Below are 26,891 nucleotides of genomic sequence, written 5' to 3' on the forward strand. Positions count from 1 at the left end.
AGATAAACAACAATACCTTGCAAGACATTTAAAAACCCATCCTCGCTGACACCAAGGCACTACAATTTAGAGTTTGAAGTCTCTCTTATATATCAGCTTTTGCCTCATACTTGCTGGTATCCTTTTTCATGCCTACGTTTCTCCATAGAATACTCTGTGGGGTGGAGGTGTGCATATGTACAGATATTTAAGAAAATCATGAGGAGTATGTGTGTACGTATGTAAAGATACCTACAAAATATAAAGGCACGAGTACTTTTTAAGTGCAATATAGTGCTCCAAGGTAAAAGTCTTGTACCTGCTCTTCAAAGATTCAGTGTAACAACGCCAAATAAGTCTGTTATAAAAATATTTGTTAATAATCAGCTATATGCCATGGAATCACTATGTTTCTCAGTGTTCTATAATCCAAATGGTCCAGTTCTGGGAAATGATGCTTACATTTTGGCTTAGATCATCTAACAGATTTTTTTTTGTAATGTGGCTTTTCAGAGTCAGCTGAAAGTGTAGCTTTTCAGAGCTAAGTCTTTGTGCTAGTTTAATGGTCAGGTTTTCCTTGAATTCAAAATGCTTTACTACTCAGTCTTCCAAAACAGCAATTAATGCTGTAATGGATCGCTAGCTATAACAAAGTTCTTCCGTGTGCTTTGGGACTAGTTTTGGCTTTCTCTCTCACTGATTTTTTTGTAAATCCCTGTTTTAGATCTCTAGTTAAGACAGTATTTTAAAAGATGTGAAAGCCACTAAGGACTACAGTGTTCAACTTTCCTTCCTAATTATATGCATAAACCAATATTTCTCCTGGGACAGGGGAGGACTCCGTGTCTCCTGCATTTTTAGCAATCTGGGGAAAGTCTGACCTTGGCTAGGGGACAGTAGCTGCGCTTCCAATACAGTAAATGAGGTCAATTTCCATTTGGCTCTGTGTTAAATTACGCTGTTTGATGCTGATTGGGAAACCTCAGAAATGGGAGTGAGGTAAATCCACTACCAAGACAATCTGTGCAGGCTCAGACTTCTTGGTGGCCTCCACTGCAATCAAACGGGGAGGATTCAGTGGCTTTAGCCTTGGCTCTTAGATGTGCCATTTGTAACTGGGTGTTCCGCTGTTGTGGTTCCCTCTTGGTTTAGCAGGCAAGCAGAAAAAGGCACTGGGCTGGCTGGGCTGGTCCTTCTGGTCTGTCATAGATGCCTATTTTAAAAGGTTCCAGCAGGCTGATGGGCATGTGGCTGGGAGTTCCTAGCCTGCACTTAAGGATCCACTAAGAGAAATGGACTTCTTAGTTCTTTGCTTGCAGCCGTTATTGTTTTAGCTTCCCTGGTGCACACAACCTGGCATGTCATCCGTCCAGCCCCCAGTCATCAGTCAGTGGATGGTGCCCTAGCAGACTCTACAGTTCTGTTGCACTCTTAAAAACTAGTGCAGCTCTGACAGAAGGCTTGTTTGCTGGGGCAGCACAAGTAGACTCAATGCCATGGACAGAGAGTAAACTGGGGTATTCTGTAAGATATGTTCTACAAATATACAGCTTGACTTCCAGGAAGTGGCAGAACAGTTTAGTAATGACATCAGCTGGGTCTGGGGCTTGCCTTGCCAAGGCACAGAGATGTGACTCTTGTAAAAGTTTATGTGGGAAGAGCAACGATGTTACAACATGTGGGATGCACAAAATCCTCCTCGCAGAGAGACAATGGTACAAATGAAGTGATTTCTCTGAGGCCAGAAAAATATTTTGTCTATACTGGAACAGAGGAATATTTTGTCTGTACTGGAACAGCTTCTCTATCCTGTCTTTTAGAACGCAAGATCCCTAGGCAGGGACTCATTATTTGTGTGGCCACATTTCCCCAGTTGCAGAGCAAACACTGTGTATATTGATGGTGCTATAGAAATAAATAACACTAGTTCAAATGCCAGAAGCTTTTTCATACAGCTGGAAGCTAATCAAATCCTGTTTAAAACAGGAAACACTGTTTGCTGCCAGCATACCTTAGGCAAATATTCACATCTACATTTTCCTCATAGTCTGATGTTCTTGTTATATTCCTTCTAACTTGTTCCCCTTACTGTTTCCTTTGTTTTGTTCTCTGTGCTGCCTAACTTAAAGTTCGGTTGCTTTAGGTCTTCAGTTCGGCGTTATTTTTTTTCCTCTTTGAAAAAGCAATTGGTTCCCCTAGTTTAGGGTTGCGGTTTTTTTTTCCTAATACCCTTATTAGGTGTAACATGTTTCTCTCCAGATTTCTTCATCAGATGACACTTAATCATCAAATTGCTTTATAGAATGGTACGTCAAACTTGCCAACCTTTTACTGTTCATGTTCCTAAGACATTTACTGATGGATGGTGGGGGAGTTATAACAGTGCTCCCCAGAGGAATTTTGTACACTTTACATCTGTTTTAATAATTCCGATTACTTGATATTCTGACTGTGATTCTGCACTGTTCCCACTGTTGCCCGAGCATGAGCCATTATTTTTTGCTTTTTGGCATTTATTTGCTTTGAAGCTTTCATAAATTTCTATGCGTGTCTCACATTTTTCTTCTGTTTTTAAACTTTAAAATAATTTATCTTTGTAATTCAGATACAGTATCTAGACAAGTGCTTTTAGTTATTCTGCTTGGTTGAGAGTTTTTGGTCTTGGGGGGGTGGGGGGTTAATTCAGTAAACATGATGTGTCTCTTCCTTTAAAACTACAGTCATACATAGATCAAATTGGCAGCCAAAGTACAAGCCTTCTACCGTGTACACAGAATTATCCATCACTCTGCTCTAAAATGGAAAACTGTTTTCCAGAGATGATTGTGGCTATAATGGAATCATCTCTCTATTGGTTGACATAGGTATTTCAAATAGTCTTGAGAAAATAGCAAGTGATATGTTGTCCAGGTCAACAGTCATATCCAGATGCAGACGTTAATGCTACAAAGAGAATGCCTCCAACAGGACATCACCATGTACCCTCATTATTCTAATTTTTAGTTTGCAATGGCCCAGAGTATTCGATGTTGTTTTGGTAAATATGAACTTGCTGTAAAGGTCAGTTTCTGCTTCCCCAAGTGTAGCACACACTGCCATCAACAGAATTTGGCACTTGGCATTTCAGCACTGACTTGCCAAATACATCCTCATATACATATTCCAGATCCTCATGAACAGCACGTATTAAGGTGAAGCACTGACTACTTTCTCCTTCAGGAAGCCTAAGAGAAGGGTTTAACTCTGGCTGCTTTCAGCCCATGGGAGCAATCTGGAAAAAAATTCATTGACATGGGTTTTTGGATGTCATCTTTGCATCGTATGGGCTGCGGCAGACTGAGCCAAATCCAGAGTTCAGCTATTCCCTCAATTTGCTTCGCAAATTAATGTGCTACTGAATGAACTACTTCCCAAATCCAGATGTTTGAAGATATGATTAGTGTCTCTGTTGGCAGATGGGGAATTATTAAATGTGTAATTTTTTTTCCTGACACTCCATTCTCCAAACCTCATCCACATGCTATTAATGAACATTCATCTAAGGGTTTTTTTGGTTTGCGTTCACTTCAAACATGGGATGATTATTACTAACATATTTCAGAGGAATGGGGAGCTGTTGCGTAATTTTTCTTTTAACAACAGAGGCTAGTAAAGTTCAGATTTCCCCCTCTCACTCACTCATTTGTTCTTTTGCTTTTTTTTTTTCTTCAAGAGTTCACCTCCTAGAATCAAGTCCAAATTTTTAAAAGAGCCTAGATCCTTTAAGTAGAAAGATAAAAGTGGCCAGATATGTTTGGGTTTTTTGGTGGTTTTTTTTTTTTTTTCCAGAAGCACAGCATATTGAGTATCTAGCTTATTTGCAGAACTAATGGCTTCCTTAAGTGATAGCCAAGCACTTTTGAAAATCCACCTCCAGTCAAGATTTGGAAAGCTTTCTCTACTCTCCAGCATAGCGCCTGTTGTCTGCAAAACTTCTCACTCTACTTAATAAATTTCAGTCTAGCATTCTTTTTACTTACACAGATGATGAGCATATCGTAAATGGAACACATCACAGCCATGAACATGGTGGTAGAGGGTTTTTTCTATCAGATCTTGGGGCTCATATCCAGTTAACTCAGTCACCCTGGAAAAGGAAGATTCTATAATAAGCAAAATCTCTAGGAACATTCAGTTTCATTAACCTAACACTTGATTGTGCCAACAAATCAGGTGCCTAAAAACTGCAGGACAAAATGTGAGTTTGGAAACAGAATCCTCATATTTGTAAGAAAATAAACTCTCTCAATCCAGCCAAAGCAAGGTGCAGCTATTCCCTGGCCAGCCTTACACGCAGGCAGGAAAAAGAGTTCTTTTACTTATTTCCACTTTGGGCTTTTGCCACTGCCATGCACAATTCTTTGCACAAAGATCCAGTTAAGGAGCCGTTCACAAAACAATAAAACTACTCTATGGACTGCTGACATATTTTCATTTGCTTTTGCAAAGATACAAGTGTAGCATGTGTGTCAGTCCATAGAAGCTGTGATTGTGGTCTATAAATAAATTCAGGCTAATGCCTAACAGAAGAAGGAAGCAGGAGATTATTCCAGCTGAGAATGTGGAAAGACAAGGAGCTATGAACATCACAAGCTAAGAAAAACTAAGAAAAGCTAAACTTCACCAAAACTACCACAATGATAAGTAGAATAATAGAACAAATCTGAAACATCAGCAGCATCTCTGCAGATGTTAAAGAACCAGACTACAGTAGTCAGACTTACACTGGGTCACACCTGAAGAGTCAAACTTCATGGTTCAAAATGGACTTTTGTTTATTTAGCAAAGTTGCTTGAAAACAAAAAATCCTTAAAGTACATTGTGCAACTCGGCCATAATATGGCTTGTTTACCTAGTGTTCCTGGGGGTGTTTTATGCTCTCCTGGGCTTTCTTCACCTACAAAGGCAGAACAGAGGTACCATCCAAAGGCATGTCTACACTAACAAGCAACACAGTCCATTAGCAGGCAATTTGTAGAGTAAAATTGTTACTGATGAGGATATACTTCTGCAGCAGCAGTGCATCTGCATATTTTAATTTCAGGACTTTTACTTGGGAATAGCTCTAGTCTCGGCCTGTGGACTGAAAGCTTTATAATAGTTGGAGTGCCTTAGACATGCTCTTGGAGGTTGTCTTCCAGTTTAGATTCATCCAGTAGGAATTTGGTTCATATGCCTAAGGCCTCTTCATGACATGAACTGCAGTGCAACAAGTGGGGACGGTCAGGAGATTCACTTTAAAAGTATGCTTCTGGACTGAACTTAAACACTCAGAAGGATACACTGTATCAGAGAATAACACAGTAGTTTCTACAGATGTGAATATAGGTGTCTCAGGCATCGTGTGTCATTGCGGGTTGCAGATAATGTAAACTTTGATTACTTTACTTTTTTTTTTCTTTTGCAACTATTATGCATCTTGTTTATTTTTACCCTAAGGCTAAGCAATCATGGGGACCCCACAGAGACTAAGGACTTAACAGTCTTGAATATTATTATATCAAGCGTTCTTCACATATTCGAGAAAGAGCACTGTGGGGTGGGATTCTTCTGAAGAAAATTAGAAAGGAAAAAAAAAATACACCTCTGCCATCTGATTTTTTATAAATGCAGTACGAATACCTCCCCTAGCTATGCCTTCATCTGGGAAATTCTTGTACGCCTTTGCCTCAGCAGGGACTGCCAATGCAGAGTGAGCTCACGTGCTCTCTTTCTGCAGGAGGATATGTGACTATATGCTTGTGTTTCTCCTCTGCAGTGTTTGCTGTCCCTCCTGGCTTACAATTCTAGGGGCCCAAATTCTCACTTAAGCCTATCAGCATGGTGAAACACTGGTGAAAGATCCTGTTCAGGTTTCAGTGCTCCTTCTGACTTCAGCGCAATTAAAACAAGGATGGCACTTTCATCCTACTCACTTAATTGGCGAGTACAGAAACAACTAATCCAAAACCAAACAAAATGCCCCAAACCTAAACCAGCTGTTAATTTTTCTGGAGATGCAGCCTCACTTTGAAGGCCATAAAAAATATCAACAGCTATGAGGACACCCAAACTTCTGAAAAGTTTGAATCTGGACATAAACGCAGCTGCTTGACTTCCTTAACATAAAACCAACCCCTCAATAAGCCTATATAGGGAGCCTGGGCTCTGAAGATTGTTCTTTGCATGTCACAGGGCACACAGAAGGGAACAGAGCTTGCCCCAATGATCATTTCTACCCTCTAGAGTTCTCTAAAGCCTTTGTAAACCATGTATCAATGAATGAATGGGCTGCACCACGAAAATCAGAAGCAGCACTTTGGAGAGAAGTAACTGACTCCTTTTTCCAGTGACCTTGATAAATGAACTCTTGCCTATTTTACATTGTATCAAGTATCTAGAAAAGCTTATTTAACTGCTCCTTCCCATGGCCCTATAATACTGGCCTGTCTGGTGTGACTGTTACCTCTAAAGATCTAGCAACACTTTTCCTTGTATAGGTACCAGAAGCAAGCCTGAAAACAGTTTTGTCTTATTCCTAATATGTCCCTGCTCTGAGCAAATATAATTTGGTTTGCTCAGCTGGGAGAGCAAAGGGCTTTGGTAACGCTTAATACCCCTGATTGTCCTGTGTGTGGACAACACCCATCTGCTCATTGGTAAACACAGCTATGCAACAGTACTGGTTCTATCTGTGCCCCTGTCAACACCTCTGGTTATACTGTCTCCTTTGAAGACATTTATGGCTCCAGGCGGTTCCTCTTAGGCACATCATTTCCTTTTATCCACATGCAAAGACATGTTGCTGAGTCCCTTGTGCTTCTTTGTAGCTGTTACATTAAGTAAATCATGCCAAAAGAGGCAAGGGTTCCAGAAACAACTAGGTCTTTGTATTTTAGCAGCCGATGACCCACTATCTCACTGACTTAGCATGGAGAAAGAGCATGTTCTTGCATGGTTGACCTGCCATGCAAAACTTCCCCACTGTCTTGGACAGAGACTCTTTTTCACTGTTAAACTTGAATGTAATTCGTGCTTCTTGCAAATCCAGCATGCCGGAGAAGTGAGAGAGTATGTGACAGTGCTCCACATGCAGGGATTTTTGAAGAATGATCACCTTGTCAATAGTCAAATCTGTCATATCGTCTGGGAATTGTGGGTTTCCCCTCAAGGTATCTTGAACTGCACTGTACAAAGTATCACTGTACACTAAAAGATACCATGTTTCAAAAAGAGAGGAATGAATCATTTCCCAGCTCCTTCAGTTCTGCTTTTGTGCTCTTCTCAGCTGGTATGTGAGCTATATCGGCTGAGAGTGAAGGCAGGGTTCTCTTTCCCCGGTAATAGCAATTTTCCCAAGTTTTGTTTAAGAAGGCTGCGTTTCATGCAGTAGCCAATGGAATAATTTCCATTCTAACAACGCCATTAGTAGGGTTGGTTTCACTGTTAAAGTGTTACACTAAAGTGCAGAAGACTATGTTTTCTTACTACTCTGTCAAAAGCTTTCTGGATGACCCAGCACATCATTTGACCTCCGTGTTTCAGTTGTGGGGTTTTTTTAATTATGGATGACGATACATCCTTATCCCTTTGTATAATAAAATTTATGTCCTTTAAGGTAAAAATGCATTACAGCTCTTCTGCCTATTACTCACAGCAAGAAGGCTTTAGCTGACTCTCTGATGTGGCAGGTACAGGCTCTTATACATTGGCATTCAAGACAAAGTATGGTCTATCCAGCTACCTGAAGGGCTTTGAAGACCCACGTGGTCTTTGTGTTCCACATCTATTTTGAAGTGCTTTATTTTTTCATGGATATATCTGTTTGGAAACCACTGTAGCTTATGATAACACTTGACTTCGAAAACACTTTATGCTAGAAATTAAATAGCTGCTTACCTGGAATCTAGGAATATTAATTTTAAGTCCAAACTTGCTCTGAACATAAACATGTTACTGTGAAGTTTGATCTCAGTGATTGCACTGGGAGGTAAAGATTGACCTACAGCCACCAGTCCAACGATTTGGTAACAGGAATCATACAAAGACATATCTAGCATATACTGCCGTATCTTCAAATAGCCACTGCAATGGATCACCTGGCATGAGAAGAAAACACATTCAATACCTGATGGCAATGGAAGAGGCTGCAAGTCAGCTGACCACCCAGTTTCAATGAGGTTATAAAGCAATACACCCCTGTAACACTTAAATACTGTGTAGTCTGTTAAGGCTTCAGAAGTGCATTAATTTATAAATGGAGATTAAAACACAGTAAACAGTTTTCGTGTTTACTGCCAACATGATTAATCCAGTATTAAAGCACATGCTCTTTGGGACTATCTAGACTGCTTTCTAGTTAATACTTTAAACTCTTTTTGATACAAATTTATTGTAGATACAGTCAGAATTCCTGTTCATTAATCAAAGAATATGGAAGTTGCTTTTTAAAATTACTCACTCTCACACGCACATAGGTATATATAATCATTTACATTTTAATGAGTTATTATTCTGATAAAAAACAGACACTTTAAAAATCCAGTGGAGATTAATGCATCACGTTTATAAATATCAACTGCTGTGTATGTAAATGCACTAGAAATTAGTTTTAAGTTCTCCAGTCAAGTTCAGATGATGTTCTTTTGACATGTGACCAAGCCCAGGGTCTTGAAACCAGATTTCTGAATCCATGTACACATCCTGTACAATCCCCGTATGTATAATTCCTAATCACAGGAGTGATAACTTCGGTGTTAGATTGCAAAAATTTACAATGTAAAGAGGGGGGGAAATTGTAACCTGGGAGCTCTTCCAGAATGTAAGATTTATTTAATGTAATGATGGTGTTTAGAAATTATTTGTGCTCCAAACAATTTTCTAGTCCAAATAGCAGGCATACTATATATCCTTCAGCTTAATTTCTGTATGTGTTTGACTTTTAACTGTGTCCAATGGAAAGGAATTAATTTCCACTGTATTTAGTACTCCTGAACAACCTACTAAAGAGTCATCTATAAACAGGCTTCTCCTGTTTAACCTTCCTTCCTCCTCACCAATCACTGTGTGATTTGTATGTTTAGCAAAAGTACAGTAGCAAGTAAAATTTATTTAAGATCCTACTAATTCCCATATTATTTGATTCATGAGCTTTTGCTTTGCTTCAGCTATTCAAGTGATATTTTCAAAATTATTAATTCCTGACTCTAAGTATAGTCAAAGAGAATAAATTTAGGCCAACATCTCTCTAGATGAATGCATCCTTGAATGTTTCACTGTTTAAACTTTTAATAGTGATCAAAAGAAGAGAGAAGGTGATTGATCCCCCTCAATAGCAGCCATAAATGGGGAAAATAAAGAACATAGAGAGATACCACCGCTACAAGCTCTACTCTTACCTGATTTCAGATTCAGCTTTGGGAAAGAATCATTTTTTGCTGGAAAGCAGCTGAGCAAACAGACGTCCATGTAATGAAGAATTATCAGGCTAACCAGGTAGATAGCAGTGTAAATAGACATATATCTGGACCTTGAACACATTCCTTAAAAGAGCTCTGCTTCTCTTCCATGCTTTCCTTTTTTTTGCATTTTTTTTGAGCAACAAATAAAATTAATCTTCACCAAACTGTATGTGAAGTAACCTCATCTCCTGATGCTTAAGTGATAGAATTATACTGTGTAGCTCAAGGAGCAGCAAATGCACACTGTAACGCTGAAAATAAGAACTACTTGAATGGCAGGTGTTATTATAGAATCTCAGCATTTGCTATGGCTTCTGATTTCATGTAATAAATAGAAAATCAATACAACCGATAAGATTTATAAACAAACTTGGTGGTTTAGTCCAATTCAACCCTGAACTGATATTAATGATTGGTCAGGGTAACATTATGGTCTCTTTAATGTTGAGGTAATTCTGGTCAGGCCAATGCGGTGACTTGTGCAACTGGGTGGCTGCTCAGACAGAGCACAGTAATACTGAGGCAAAGGAATGTGGGAAGACTTCCAGGTTCCTGTGTCTGGGTTCCTGCCTCACCTGTCTCCAGTTCCATAGGGGAATAAGACCTGGCTGTGCATTGTGCTTGAATCTTCATGGGTGTGCTCCAGCCAATTCCCCATCTGGAAGATCAGGAATCAGGATGTGGGAATATGCCACAAAGCAAACTCCAACTCACTGTGAGAGCGTCTGGACTTGCATTACTAAGGGAATCTGCAATCAACAGTTACTGCATCTGTTCTGATTCTTTCCACCACAGGCTTTGCTTTCAGCTACACATACGTAAAGAAACCTAAATAAATAAACTTGACACTTGTTGAATACTTGGGGGGGATGAGGGAAGAAGCTTATATACATTACCTTGTAGCCACTGCATGTCAATCCTGCATTCCTTTTGGCTAGGACACACTTCATTCTCAGGAAAAATGATCTCTCAATTTCATATTCTGAAAGCATAAACCACACTGCTTATTTATTACTGAAGATTTCAAAACTGTCCATAACATTGGCTTTCATGATTTAAGAAATGTGTTTATGTCTCAGCCATAGGCAGCAATAGAAGTCAGCCATTCTACTTTCCCACTCAATCTCTGCCCTCAGGATTTATTTCACCTTCACAGTAGGATTCCCCATGAAAGTTGGACAAGTCAACATGATAGGTCTCCAAATTTCTGGTTTTACCACCCTTCACAAGGCAATCACCTTGTTTCTGAACAGCTAGGTACCAGCCCATATTGGTAAAGGGAAGGAAATGCTTTCTTTGGAGCACAGGTAAATGAAGGCACTCTCCAGAATAATGGCAGAATGGAAAACAAGAAAATTCATTGTTTTTTTAATAATTTGAGTGTATGTAGCTACTCATGCCCAGACTGCTGAACTTCTGGCCTCCATATGCAATATTATTACCTGTTTCACTGACTTCCAAAACCATCTAGGTAGATGTTTTTTAAACAAATATCACCACGCATAACCTCCAGAAATGTTTTAAAGTTAAATATTGCTCAGGTACATACATATTTTCTGCTAAGAATAAGTTACTATTCTCTCTTATATTAATTATTCTCAAAAACAATTCAGATATCATTAATAGTTCTGACTTTTTTTTACTGAAAGTTACAGTTTTGCAGAACACAACTGTATCAGGAAAAGAAAACTCATTTGGTACGTTTGTGAATAGGAAAGTCAGGGAAGCCGGGGGCAGGTGTCAGATTTGTTGCAATGTGTATTACCTTCTAATTCCCCACAGGGTTCGATCCAAAGTCCACTGTATTCAGTTGTAGTCTTGCTTTAATTTGATTTAACTGTTGAGTTGTGTTCCCGATTTTTGTGTATCCATCACCCAATTAACACCTCTTAGCCACACACCTGCAGTGGTTTGAGCCTCAGACCACTACCTGGAAACCAATAAACTCTCTACATTAAGTTCTGAGTTTAAAAGTCTGAAGATACAACCACAGAAAAAGGATTTAGTGAGGAGGGAAAAGAAATGCAATATGTAGTGCATCTCAACTAGTATCAGCCTTCCTGAGTATTTGAATTTTCCATTTATCTTCCCAATGCAAATGAGATCCGTATGGGGAAAAACAGGCACTTAAATGAACTGGCACATCTACTATAGAGCTTTAATACAAATGTATACAATTTGGTGGGAGGAAGCCATACAGTATAGATTACTATTGCTGAAGCATGATCTCATGAGTAAAGAATGGATCTGGGAGTAAGGAACATCGGTGCAATTCATGGCTTCAATACAGATTTTCTGTGTTACCTACCGCTAGTGCTTGCTCTCTTTCTGCTGCAGTCCTATCCACACAAAATAAAGGTAACTTTCTCCCTTCAAGGGTACCAAGGGAGAAAAATAATTAACATACAGTAACGAGGGTACAAAGACCATCTTCAGACAGGAACTGAGCTGCTAGCAATTTTAATGACTTATATTCTTCTATAAAAAGAGATGATTAGTGGAAGCGGAAGCAATGCCTTAAGCTTTTCAAGTGTCCTGCCACAAGACCTAAAAGAGTCTCTTTCAGTAACAAGCTCCTTCCAGACACCTTATTTTTAAGCCTTCTATTTGCTGCTTCCTTCATTTTGAAATGCAACTGAAGACTATCACACTGCTACAGAAACAATCAGCTAGTTCTAACTTCACTATTCCACCAGGAATAGGTTAAGACATACAGTGTGGTCTTTAGGTGTCTATAAAACTATAGTAGTACTCAGACTGTAAGATAACATTTTTCCTTTGTTATTTAAAATAGTTGTTTCATTATTTAAGAGGAGATCTTGTCTCCCTGTTTTCACGATGGTAGATTGTAAGCAAGATGTCCCCCTGGAACGCCAGGCCTCGTAACTAGCTATAAGCTCTCTCCAGGAAATCAGGAGGGTGATTAAAACAATTCAAGGGCAAGGATGCTGAGTGGTGTAGGAGAACAGGGCAAAGAGGGGTAGAGTTACACCCTAGCACTAAGTGGGATGGGGAGGGAAGGGTGATAGCATTGTAATTCAATAGTAGCTGTATGTGATTTGTGAGAATGAACAGTAACAATCACCAGTTTTGTCATTGTGTGTAATCAAGTGCAATAATTATATTTGTTGCTGAAGCAACAAAGGCTAGTCTTTTAATTCAGTTTCATCTCATGGTGAATCTGAAGAGGGAAGAGTTACCCATGAGGTAACTGAGGACTCATTCGGGAGTTTCCATTTTTTGAGGCTTAGGCTAGCTGATATTAAGATGCCTTAAGTAAGCAAAAGGAGAGATGGCTCACATGGCCAAACAGAATCTGCCTTTTTACCTGAAGAGGCCAAACTAGGGTATACATGATGATAAGCATTCCTCCTCCTGTGCATATTAAGAGTGATTGTTTGTGTTTATGTGGGAGCCTAGTGTCACCGTGAGAGTTGACATTTTGGAGGAGGGGAAAGCAGAATGTGTCTAAAGGAGAAAAGGAGAGCCTGACCATGGTCTGGAGCCATAAAAACTGTTAACGCAGATATTTAGTAATGCAGCTTGTCCCATAGCACAGGAGGATGCAGAGTGCCACAGCATTTTTAACCAGCCAGCTGGGACTATTACATGGCTGGTTGAGGCTAATGCTTGTGTCAAGGTGCCCAGTGAATAATGTGCAGGTGCTACATGGCGTCTGGTATCTTGTTTGGAGGACTGGAGCTGAAGTATACAAAAGCCACCAGAGAGAGATCTTTGTGAGTGTGTGTGTGAGAGTTTAAAATCTACTAGCAAGCTTTGAGACTGACTTGCTGGCAAGAAAGAACAGGACCAGACCATTCATGTTGTTCATGCTTATGTGAATGCTATTAGTGTGTATGTAGTGCCTTTAAAGCACTATTCTGCTGTCCATGTTGATCGGTTATTGGTGGGCTCTGTGTATATATGTGCGTTTGTGCACACCTACTGGGAATAAAACCACCTCCAGACCTAATCAAGAGATTGCAAAATATAAAGGCACAGTAAGACCAAAACCCTCGCATAAAGAATCTGGATGTGCAAGACCGTGAACAGTGTGAATTAGTATTCATATTAACTGATACTTTTGCCAGTGTGAATCCCCAATACCCTTGAAAGTGGCAGAAGGGAAAAGCAAAGCAAAAAAGAACTAAAGTAAAATTGTAATTGTAAAGCTGATTGGGAAACAAAGAGCCCTGGTGTCCTGCTGGATATTAACACATCCGTCAATATAATGCAAAACTTAAAATATCACATCCAGGCTGTACCTGATGCAATTAAGATGATCTACACTGATGAAGAGAATGTAGGAAGAAAATGAGGTACTTAAAGGTTTAGCAAGCAAAGAGGGAGACACTGAATATTCAAATAGGAGAAATCAGATGAGCTGTGAGAAGAGTGATTACTAATGCATGCTGTCCTGCTGCAGAGGTTAATCACAAAATTGTGAGGCAATAGTAGGCATGAAAGCTCAGTTATAAAGCAGGAAAAAAGCCTGTAGCATAAATAGCCAGCACCTGCTGTAAAAGCAGAATGACTGGAGATGTCCAGGGATGTAGTAAAAGTCTCAAATTAGGGAAGACAGAAAAACACTATATGTAAAATAAGCATTTCAGGCTTAAGTAAGAGGTGAATGTAACCCATTATTAAGAGTTAAGTGATTTTATCAATCAGAATTAAGTTTTGAAAAACTGCAAAAATATAACAGCATAAAGCATGTAGACTTAGTAAAGTAACTATTGATATCACTACTGTTCGTTCAAGCAAACATGTAAGCACAGCACATATAAATAACAGAGAGAATCTTAGGCTATCAAGAAGGTAAAAGAGGTTTGAAACAGAGAGGAAACCAGTCAAGAGCTACTAGTTCTTAAGTAGTTAAAGGTTGAGAGAACTGTGGGTTAAGCACGTACATGTGAAACTTAAGAGAGAGAATAATGAACAGTAAGATATTATGACTGGACCAGAATATAAGCAACACTGAAAGAAAATAGTCTTCTTAAATATTAGAGAATATTCATGTCATCTAATAATCGAAGCTTAACCACTCTAGTGAATTATTCTGAAATTTTAACTATATAAATGCATCACTGTAAGTGATATTAACACCTTTCCTTTAAGTGTTAAGGAAATATTAAAAATCTATATATAAACTATGTCTGTTTGTCATAGAGAAAAGATGAAACCAACAGGTTTTTGTCTTCCATCCATATCACAGAAGAAAAAATAATCCATTCAAACTGTATGGATATTGATAACTACATATTGCTTAGCTTTGGTTCTGGTTTGTGGTTTTTTTTTTCCTTTGATGAAAAGGGAGAATAAGAAATAAAACCAGATCCAATGCAAAGATGCCTTCAGCTCTAACAAAAGAAACGCCATTTTTCTGCCTGAGGGTGTACTTCATATTATTAGTAGTGATAATGATTAAAACAACACTATTACAGCACTTAATCTCCGTGTATGTACTCTCTGTGTGTTTTTATGGATGTAACTTGATGTATTTACAAAACAGCATCTTTAGAGCTGCAAGAAACAAAGGAGACTTCATTAAGCATAGCAATGTCTGCCACGGTAGACTGTACTTTCCAACTGTGCATTCGCAACACCTGGAAATGAAACAACTTTATCATCACACAGTGTGGTATTGGGGATATTTTAGATGGGAGTAAAACAATCTCATATGTAAATTCATATTTGTCACTTCAGGAGATATTATATATTATGTTGACTACAACTTCCAGAAGCAAGCTGAAAAACTGGAAAATTGACAAGCAGAATAGAATAGAATAGAATAGAATAGAATAGAATAGAATAGAATAGAATAGAATAGAATAGAATAGAATGGTTCAGTTGGAAGGAACCTACAAGGATCACCTAGTCCAACTGCCTGACCACTTTCAGGCTGTCCAAAAGTTAAAGCATGTTATATTAAGGGCATTGTCCAAATGCCTCTTAAACGCTGACAGGCTTGGGGCATCGACCACCTCTCTTAGAAGCCTGTTTCAGTGTTTGACCACTCTATTGCTAAAGAAAAGTTTCCTGATGTCAAGTCTGAACTTCCTCTCATGCAGCTCTGAACCATTCCCATGTGCCCTGTTACTGGATACAGAGGAGAAGAGATCAGTACCTCCCTCTCCATTTCCCCACCTCACAAAGCTGTAGAGATCAATGAGGTTGCCCCTCAACCTCCTTTTGTCCAAACTAGACAAGCCCGAAGTCCTTAGCCACTCACAAGACATTCCTTCCAGCCCTTTTACCAGCTTTGTTGCCTTCCTCTGGATGCATTTAAGGTTCTTCACATCCTTCTTAAATGGTGGAGCCCAGAACTGCACACAGTACGCAAGGTGAGGCTGCATCAATGCGAAATGCAGTGGGATAAACACCTCTTTTGACTGGTTTGTTACACTGTGTTTGATGCACCCCAGAATGTGGTTTGCCCTCTTGGCTGCCAGGGCCATACTCAGCTTAGTGTCAGGCAGCAGCCCCAGATCCCTTTCTGCAGGGCTTCTCTCCAGCCACTCCTCTCCCAGCCACTTGAGGTTTCAAAAAAGTGAGCAGTCACCACAGGGAGATGGCAAATTTTGCTGCAACTCATGCTAAATTTCACTGTTGTATCTCTTATTCAGTGCCATTTCTTTCAAATACCTACTATCCCAGCAAGTCCACCACATTACAAAATTTGTTTGGTTAATTGCACCTGCATTTGCCATAGCCATCTCTAATTCTGACAAACAGCTGTGTATTGCTATGGAAGGTTTTAATGCAGTGTTCCTTTATGGGTGTAGGTATTGCAGCGTGGGTCTGCTTTTCCCATCTTTTCTTTCCATGTCAGCCTCTATTTTCCCTCTTTACCTCAGTGTGACTTGCTTCCCTCTCCCAAATAATTTTAAAATATTTGGGAAATTGATCCTTCTCTTCACGAGTTGAATAGTTTTGAAAATTCGAACATTCTTCTGTTCAAGCTTTTTTCAGAAGATGAGTCAAAGAAATGTCTCAATACCTGCTATAGCTAAAAAGAAACCTCCACCCCCACTTCTAAATTGCTAAGTATCTTGAAAGGCTCTGATGATAGCTTCCTGAAAAGCAGACCAACCATCTTAGTACAGCTTTTAACATTTCCCAGAACTTATTGATGTTGTATTTATCTACTACAGGAATTAGAGATGAAAAGCAGAGCTTCAGGGTTCTTTCTAAATGTTTACCCTTCCATTTTTGGCATAGTGCTTTTCTTTATCCAGTTATGTGGGACACAATCACTGCTTTATTTTTCTATTCCAACAACTTCCAATATTTGTTGTAACTTGGATTCACTTATGATAGCAAATTTCTGATTTTGTTTGCCCTGTATCAATGTTTAACGTTTGAAAGTGATTGTCCTCTCCCCACTGCTCCACAAACTTTATTGAAATCTTTTTAAGAATGACCTGTGAGACTCTCAGTTTTTATCCTGGAATTCCAGTTTTCCATTCTTCCCCTGGGTGATTGGTAATAGCTGGAAATGAAAACTGATGCACATAAAATACTAGTTTTGATCAACAGGATTATATACTTCAAGCAGATTTCTCTATCCTTTCTGCTGCTCTTCTTTGGAAGGGTGTAACTGCAGTTACAGAGATCCTGACTTTTTCAATATGTCTACTAACAGATATTTTAATAAAATTGAGGTATCATCTATAATGAGCTTTATAGGGGGAGGCACTGCAAGTCAGAGTCCATATCTATGTCAAAGATGTCCATTTCAAATGTATCACTGTATATTTTTTAGCCAAACTCCATGTTTCTCTTATCAGATTCAGAGTTCTTTTTCTATTCTATAAATATATCACTGTATCGCCTGGTCATCTTACAGAGGCTCCCTCCCTTGAGCACTGCTGGGTAGATTCAGTAAAAGCTGTAAATGAGGCAGAGAGTAAATGGCTTCATTCAGATCCCAGCCCAAACTTATCTGTGTGTTAACATCCTCACAGAGCTGAAACACAGCAATCTGTGAATAAGAACATAGAAAAACATTGCTGTCTATGAACAAGCAGGAGATGTATTTCTTTCTCACAGCACTGAGTATCATTTCTACCAATTATGCCTTCTCTGATAATCCCTTTTCTTTCCTTAGCCTAGCATATCATGCAATACAGTTTGACTGCAAGCACTAATCAAGAATAAAATAGCCTGTTTATATTTTACAGATTTGTATTTTTTCACTCTCATAACCGGAATAAATGTCACGGTAAAGCAAATGAATCTTGCTATTTCAGATAAAGAATTTGTGCGTTTGTTCACTCATATTGCACATGACTGCCAAACAGGATTCTCCAAGCATTTCTGTGAAATTATGGTTAGCTTTATGGAAGCCAGAGTTGTCCATCCCTGGGGGTGCAACTATGAAATCCGTCTTTGCTTTCCACTCCATCTTTCACCTCTTTTGAAAGAAAACAGTCACAAAATTCTGTGGTTTGTATGCTGCTTGCACAGTGAATTGAGAAAAAAGATCATTATAGTTTTTTTCACAGCTTCACCTCTCATGCCTTTATTTTCTCTAAGGTAAAAGCTACTCTTTTACATCTCTTTCACAAAGCTCCCAAGCTTTCACATTAGCAAAATATGGCATCATTTTGTTGCAGAACCACTTTATAGATTAATATATACCAGCATGCAAACTGCACGCTGCTGCACCATGCGTTGTTTTAAGAATGTACGTCTCATCTGCCACGATGAAAGATACAAAGCAGCATGAAAACTGGGAGCTCTTGACATAACAAATGATTCATGTTCACTTTACATGGCAGCTTGGGTGCAATGTCAAATTTTAGCTATAGTGTAGGAGATGAGAACTACTCTCAAAGGGTACATTTAGACCAAAGCACTGTGCACATGGTCACCTGTTTCTACCTTCCCTACTGTCCAACTTGTGTGGAGACACGTACCTGCCTCAAGCTAGCGCATTCCTCTGGAGACAAGGCATGCATGTGTGGTAAGCTGCGCTCCATGTCCCTGCTGAACTGTTTTACAGGGTGGAAACACAGATACCACAAGTTCACGTCTGGATAACACTTTACTGCCCATCCCCCAAACACTGCATGTTTTTGCCCTTTCAGTTGGTTATTTTCATCTTGCCTCCTCTATGCTATAAAGTTGCACATGTTCTGCTCTTATTCTTGTGTAATCTGCAAAGCATCTGGGTCCCACACAAGCACTTTGCTGACTAAAAGAGCATGCAAGTATCTTGGCTGGTCTCTTTTGTGAGCATAACAAGGCTATAGTTTTTGTGAGACACAGGAAAGACAAATGCTACAACTTCTATCCTTTAATTCTGACTGTTGATGGCTCGTCTTCTAGAACAAAAAAGAGGTAAAAGCACAGTAGGACCATGCAAAAGAGATGCTTGCATAATAGCACACACAGTTTTAGGGTAGCCCTTGAAGCTCGGAATCCAGGATTAACCAACAGGGCCAGTGTGAGAAGGGACTTGCAAATGCCTTTGGTGGACTGTCCTCATGACAAGTTCAGAAGCAGACCTGGAGATGAGCTAGTGGAAAATAAGGAGTCAGACCTGTAAGCATGGTGCATAATGACCATCTTTATTATTGCTATGTCAGAAAGAACAGTGCAAAAGCAAGGTTGCGACTAAAATTATTCTGCAACGTGAAATACTGCATGCAAAGGGATGTATGAAAACAACATTTCCCTGTCCTTCCCTGGTATGCGTGGTCAAAACTGATCCAAGTAAGAGAGAAGAAATAAAACAGTTAGACATACTTTCCTTCCTCCCTGTTACACTGCAGCATCATATATACACATGCAGGCTACAGGCTTAAGTGTATACCGTTGAGAATACTACACCTTCTTTTTAGCAAATGAATGGTACTAGTTGAATGACAAAATATAAATGCCTAACGTGGCAAAATTGCAAATTACACATATAGAGAGAGCAAGTTCCTACACACATACTAAGATGAAAACTAAAATTTGTGGGCTGACTTGGTTTGCTCTGGTAGTGCTCCTGCTGTGGTAGGAAAGCAATCGGTTCTGTTGTCAGCCTCTGTCCTAAAGTTCCAAACTTGCACAAACTGACCAAATTTCCTCCCCATTTGGACAGTTTTTTGTGTCCTGACTGTATTCAGAATCCTGTCAGTGCTGCAGAGGGTAAATTGTCTCTATTATCATTCTGGTCACACAAACTCAGCTGTTTGCTAGCATTTGCCCTAATTTTCCTTTGCTCCTGTAAGTGATGCTTCCAAACTTTTCTTAGAGAAGAAACTCAACAGGCACTAGGAAGAAGGAAAAGAATAGCTTTTGTAGTCTGAGACACTCTACTCTTTTTGGTATACTTTACTGCTAATTACCGACAAAAAAAAGATTTTTTTAATGGGGTGCCAGCTGTCTGGCCTCTTTTCCACTTTTGTTCGTCCGAAATAATAATATTTTCTAGGTTTCTCAAGTTTAAACACTAACAAACTGTGGTAACAGGATCATCATGTTAAACTGTTACCTTTCAATAACAGTCCTCCTGTAAAATATTTTTAAATTAATTAAAATAAAAATTCCTAACAATATTTGTCTTTTGCATGCATACTACTAGAAAAATGTCTTTAAAACTTAGTGTAAAAAAGATCTTTCCAGCTGTACAATTTTCTATTGCCTTCTTTTAATATCAAATAAGATGTGTGTAGGGACGATGTTCTTCCTTGAGAGGAATGCACTGGCATTTACTTCTTCGCTGACTGAAAAGGTGCCCTTTCTCCACTCTCAACCAGAGTGGAGAAAGCCTGACACAGTGTATTCCACATTCCTTGTGTAACTTACTTTAGGCTTATAACTAATCATGTAAGAATTATCCAGTTGTTAACAGACAACTGGAACATTTACAATAACTATAGTATTCCTATTTCCCTTTGTCTGTTCTGGGAGTATTAATAAACTGCTTTTAGTACGCCATGCCTTGATGTACAAGTCAGCAAAAGTTGGGAAGCTATAGACAGACATTTTAAAGCATTAAAATCTCCGAAAAAGCATATCAAAACAATAAAAGACACACAACGTCAAACCATCTGACTCCAAATGCACACATAAGAGCAGCATACAATGCTGAATCCCTCCCAGCTTTGCTTAATTGCTTGTCTCAGTCAACCTGCAGAGCAAATATCTATTTCAGTTGCTTGCTTGCTTGTATTCAGCTGCAGTGATGACAGATGCACTGAGTAGTCATACCCAGCTTGCACTCCCCTGATACTTCATGTAAAAATGTCCTTGTTTATTCTTATAGATATGGTTCAGGAGGAAAAGCATTTCCCCAAAACCTCCAGATGGTTTAGTAAGCGTTACTATCCTGCTACAAGCCTACCACTCTATGCTGCTAACTGTTAAAGTAAGCTTTCTGCAAAAACGGTTGGTACAGACACACTTTTGACAACAACATCATTTGAGGCCTTAAGGTCCAGACTTAGAATCATAGAATCATAGAATAATTTAGGTTGGAAAAGACCCTTGGGATCATCGAGTCCAATCATCAGCCCCACTCTACAAAGTTCTCCCTTACACCATATCCCTTAACACCACATCTAAACGAGTCTTAAACACATCCAGGGATGGTGACTCCACCACCTCCCTGGGCAGCCTATTCCAGCGTCTGACCACGCTTTCCGTAAAGAATTTTTTCCTAATGTCCAGCCTAAACCTACCCTGCTGCAGCTTGAACCCATTCCCTCTTGTTCTATCGCTAATTACCTGTGAGAAGAGACCAGCACCAACCTCTCTACAATGTCCTTTCAAGTAGTTGTAGAGAGTGATGAGGTCTCCCCTCAGCCTCCTCTTCCTCAAACTAAACAGTCCCAGCTCCTTCAATCGCTCCTCATAAGATTTATTCTGCAGGCCCTTCATCAGCTTCGTTGCCCTCCTCTGCACTCGCTCCAGCACCTCGATATCTCTCTCATATTGAGGTGCCCAGAACTGGACACAATACTCAAGGTGTGGCCTCACCAGTGCTGAGTACAGGGGGACAATCACCTCCCTACTTCTGCTGGTCACACTATTTCTAATACAAGCCAGGATGCCATTGGGTTTCTTGGCCACCTGGGCACACTGCTGGCTCATGTTCAGCCGCTTGTCAATTAGAACCCCCAGGTCCTTTTCTGCCAGGCGGCTCTCCAGCCACACTTCCCCAAGCCTGTAGCGCTGCATGGGGTTGTTGTGGCCCAAGTGCAGGACCCGGACTTGGCCTTGTTGAAGCACATTCCATTAGCGTTGGCCTATCGGTCCAATCTAATCCAAGTCTCTCTGTAGAGCCTCCCTATCCTCATGGAGATCAACACTCCCGCTTAGCTTCGTGTCATCTGCAAACTTACTGATGATACACTCTATGTCCTTATCAAGGTCATCAATAAAGATGTTAAACAGAAATGGTCCCAACACCGAGCCCTGAGGGACACCACTTGTGGCCCGCAGCCAGCTGGATTTAACTCCACTGACCACCACTCTTTGGGACCGCCCACCCAGCCAGTGCTCGATCCAGCAGATCGCATGCTCATCCAGGCCATGAGCTGCCAGTTTTTCCATGAGAATTCTATGGGGGACGGTGTCAAATGCTTTTCGAAAGTCTAGGTAGACAACATCCACAGCCTTTCCCTTATCCAATAATCGGGTCACCTTGTCATAGAAGGAGATCAGGTTCGTCAGGCAGGACCTGCCTTTCATAAAGCCATGCTGACTAGGCCTGATCCCCTGCTTGTCCGTTATATGACTTGTAATGGCACTCAAGATGATCTGCTCCATGACCTTCCCTGCTACCGAGGTCAGACTGACAGGCCTATAGTTTCCCGGATCCTCCTTTCTGCCTTTTTTGTAGATGGGCGCTACATTTGCTACCCTCCAGTCCATTGGGACCTCCCCAGTTAGCCATGACTTCAGGTACGTAATGGAAAGTGGCTTGGCGAGCACTTATCGTGGCATGTGCATCCCAGCTTGGGTCAGTATGTTGTTTCCTCTAAAGGGCATGCTACAGGGAGCTGGATGGAGTCAACAATCCTGTTGCAATCCCCAACATTGAGTCCCTGAAAACCTGCCACTGTTTCAGACACATTCAAAATGCTTATCACCTCTGGACAGGGCACCCTGTAACACTCATTTCACAAACCACTGTCAGCATTGTATCCCCCACAATGCTGGTACCAAATAATTTGCTGCTGAGCTGTAGCAGCTTAGACTTACTAGCCTGACAGACATTTAGTTTTTTGCAGTATGTGAGGTAAGGAAAGGGGTAAACTCCTCATATGCCTCCATGAGGTTATGAAGCTATTGTTGGCTAGGCAGAATTTTTCATGATGCTACAGCCACAACCTTAGTGCAGGCCTCCTGATGATACGCATCATGCACTGAGTCTCTACAGTCAGTCATAAACGTAACTGTGCAGCCTTCCAAAATTCAGAAACTACTGTTACCTCATCATTTCCACCCAACCACCCTGCAGGATGACTACCTTCTGCCCCAGCAGGAGAATCTCATCCAGTGGACTCAGTTTGTTAGTTCCACTACTTGAAGAAACAGAAAAGAAAATCTTTCAGAGTTGTAAGTGCTCAAGAAAAGACAGCATGCATCAAACCCACTTCTTTACATGCTAAGAAATCATTTTCTCAGCCCTATACCATGAAACAGTTCCCAGGTTCCTGTTAGTTAAGTGTTGCATATTTTAGGATAGAGGCACAGGAATCTCGATATCAGCCTACGCCACAGATACGGATGGTGTAGAGTGTGCAAAACTGAGGTGCCTTCACAGGTACAAAACTAAGCCAGAACATAGAAAAATGCTGCAGACCAGAAATACATTAAGTAATATTTGGAAAGGCATGAAGGGCCAGTGAAGTCATCTGAGATCTGAGCACAGCCAGTACACGTCATTTGAAAAAGATATCAAATTATTCTTTTGTTTGTTTGTTTTCCTTTTTCTGCTAACCCATCCCAGTTCAGTATAATGGATTCATTTTATTACAACTGGAGCAAAGCTGGCCCACAGACTCATGTGAGGTTGTTCACTGAGGCATACCCTACCTTCAACGTGTATGTGAGAGAGACGATTATTTTTCACAACCCCAGCCACCCTCAGAAAGAGAGTACAGCTGTTGGCTTCTTTCATAGCAAGGGATCAGTACATATTACTTTACATTTTCAATGCTGTAAAGGCATCTTAAGTAAAAAGGCATCTTAAAGACTTTGTAAGTTAAAGCTGAAATTCTCCAAAGCCCCCACAGATCATGGGGCTTATGGCTTTCATTGAGTCCTATCTTACAGACTTTAAATGCCAGAAAGGAGCATTAGATCATAGGTCTAACCTGTACATTGCAGCTCATTAAACTTCACTCAGTTACTCCTGTGCTGAGCTCAGTAACTTCTGTTTGCCTAAAGCGTATCTTCTATAAAGGCATACAGCCTTGATCTGAAGACATCAAAAGAGGAAGAAACCACTGCTTCCCTCAGTATTTTGTTCCTGTGGTTAATCAAACTCCTAGTTATAAATGTATGTATTATTCTAATTTGAGCTTTTGTGGTTTCAGTTCACAGACATCGGTCCTTGATATGTTTTTTCTTCTAAAACAGTCCTTTAGTTCCCAGTATTTTCTTCGCTTGGAAGTACGCACACACAGTAATCAAGTCACCTCCCAATCTTGTTTTTGATAAACCAAACAGATGGTGTTCTTTTATCTCTCATTATAAGTCTTTCCAGTCCTTCAATCATTTCTGTGGCTCTCTTCTGTACTTTCTCCAATTTTTTCCTTTTTTTTTTTTTTTTGAAGTGGACAACAATTATACAGAAAAATCCAATGTCTATTTCACTAATACTGTATAAAAAATACAATTATTCATCCTTGCTATTCCTGTTCACTACTCCCTTGCTTATATGTACAAGGATTTTCCATTACCCCTTTTTGCCACAGCATCACAACAGGAGCTCACACTGAGCTGTTTGTCGTTTATGACCTTTAAATGCTTCTTAGAGTTGCTGCCTTCCAGTTTCTTGCCCCAAAAGCTTTCCTTACCATAATTTGCTGTAGCACCACATTGGACTTATCTAAAAAATGATGACACAACAGCTAGTTCACCAACACCCATTTCCCCAAATTTTACTACATTTAAGATTGCTATGAAGTCACAGCTTCTGGAAGCATGTGATTATTCAAGAATTTTCACTATCTTTTAAAAAAACAAAGTATCTATCTTCTATGTTTGAAGATGTGCCTTGTTGTACATTAGGAAGTTCAGGGCAAACTTAAAAAAAATAAAAAGTTATAATTTAAAAAAGCTTATGCCTTTTAAACTAGTATATCATATTTTGAGTAACAGGCTGAGATATCTGAAGAAAAACAATGTGACAGTAAGCATTATATAAAGAAATCCACACTGTATCTGATTTTATGGAGTGAGCAATAACTTGCATTTCCCTGAGAAATAAAACTCATGCAAATAAGATTTCTAGAGCTCAACAGCTACAAGGCTTCTGCCTTTGTTGTTGGTCTTTCAGAGAAGATTCTAACGAACTGATGAAGCACTGGAAATACAAGGGGAAGTTTGAAGACAGTAATGAAGGACAACAAGGAAGATTAAAAGCAAACAAAGAAACAAATAAAGGGATACCATGAAAATTTACAAAGACTGTAAAACTGGAGGTCAAAAATAATCTGAACTCTGGGTTATTCAATACCAGTAACAGAATACCACCAAGTATAGATATGTATGTTTATGTTTGTGATTTTATTTCTACCATAACAGATCTTATCCAGCTAAAACTGATGAAATAGCAACTGACCTGAAAATGTATATATGTATCTGAGAATTAGCTGAAGAACGCATCTTGAACAAGTAAAGTTACATGAGCCAAGCTGTAAATTCGTGTTATGAACATCTGTGTCAGCATTACAATACAGATTTTACTCCTGAGTAATACTACAGATTGGAGAGATCTAGAAAGCAATAAAGTTATAAAAGGAAAGTTTTTATTCGACCCAGTGACTTGATGGTTCAGATGTGTTTTAAAAGATTAAAGAAGATAAAATCAAACAGAAATGACCAAAAAAAAGCGCTCTTTAAAAGTCTGTTTTCCTTTTTATTACAAAATAAAGCCACTTTCACTCAACTTCCCTCTGTCCTAAGTTATTTGTAAAATTCCATGTTTTATTTAAATATTAAAAATGTCTATTAAGATACAGAGAGAAGCTGCTTCATTCCTGTCATTTATTAAATAGGCTTCAGGGCCTCACTGAAGTAAAATAGGAAACCTGCTTTGATTTGTGTGGTCCAGGTAATTTCAGGTTATATCTCAAGATTAAATGTACACGCTGCAGAAGAGGGAGCTACTGGCACAGGGAAGACAAATATAAGTAAATATTTGGTCACTCTGTTCATTTTAAAAAGATTTAGCTATGGATTCTGGATATTTTAATACTCTTGCTCCATGCATTGTATGGGGAAGAGACACACAGAAGTAAGATTTGCATAAAATAATCCCTATGCAAACCAGAATACAGCTTAACTCCTTTATTTATCTCTCCAAGTCTAGGAATTCAAATAAGATGCTGTTGTTTTGAGTTTTTTATCAATTTCCTCTACTACACAAAATTTTACACAAAATAAAACATAAGTAAGAGCATCACATTTCAAAATAAATTTTCCTTTACCTTTGCACTATTGAGAAACCAGAGCTTGATGCTAATAACAAACAGCATCTATGCAGAATGAGGCAAAGAACACTACAGATAATGATGCATATATCTGGGGCTAATTATACTATCAGCAGAATTTCAGATTGAAACAGTTGCAAGTAAACCGAAATGAACAGTTTCAATTGTGTGTAAAGTCTTTTCAAACACAACCAGAACAGAACAGAATTACACTTAACAGTGAGGAGAATTTGTTAAGGAAATAAAGAATTTGACCATAAGAAGCCAGAGGGACCTGATTGTTTCAGAAAACAAATGCTGACAGGCAAGATAAGCACCCAGGGACATCCAAATATAAGCAAGAAACAGGCAGTACCTAGTACTGAACAAAAACCCCAACCTTCTGGAACTGCAGTACTAGTGTGCTGTCTCACTGCTTCTAGTAAACCAGAATCATGATACTAAATAGAGAACAGGGAGAGCATTTGACATAGACATTAGTTCTAATCAGTTGCCTATTACTTTAAAGTTGTAAAAATCTCCAACTAACAATTTTTTAAAAAAATATATTGTAACAAAATCAGGAGGCTCTTGCCATTGGCACAACAACCGGTATAAGAATGTCTTACTACTAATTCTGGATACCAGCAGCATTGCATGAAAGTAATGGATTTGTACCAGAGGTATCCCCTCTGTTTATCAGTAAAGTAGGAAAAAGGAAAAAAAAAAAATTTTTTTTTTAAATCTCATCATTTAAAAAAAAAAAATCCCTGACAGAGGACTGAGTAAACTA

The 26,891-nt window shown here is 39.4% G+C and overlaps 1 protein-coding gene across 2 annotated transcripts in view; it reads right to left on the reverse strand.

The window, feature by feature from the left end:
- The window catches only part of SIM2 (SIM bHLH transcription factor 2), a 61,053-nt gene that overhangs the window by 14,479 nt on the left and 19,683 nt on the right, over positions 1 to 26,891 (reverse strand). For both annotated transcript variants that reach the window (XM_054205066.1, XM_054205151.1), the window contains exons 5-7: positions 10,355 to 10,440; positions 7,897 to 8,096; positions 3,999 to 4,105 (exon numbers count right to left, since the gene is read on the reverse strand). In XM_054205066.1, coding sequence (XP_054061041.1) covers positions 3,999 to 4,105; positions 7,897 to 8,096; positions 10,355 to 10,440 — 393 coding nt within the window. The remainder of the gene's footprint in view (positions 1 to 3,998; positions 4,106 to 7,896; positions 8,097 to 10,354; positions 10,441 to 26,891) is intronic.

Source organism: Rissa tridactyla, chromosome 1, assembly GCF_028500815.1.
Source record: "Rissa tridactyla isolate bRisTri1 chromosome 1, bRisTri1.patW.cur.20221130, whole genome shotgun sequence".
Classification (NCBI taxonomy): Eukaryota; Metazoa; Chordata; class Aves; order Charadriiformes; family Laridae; genus Rissa; species Rissa tridactyla.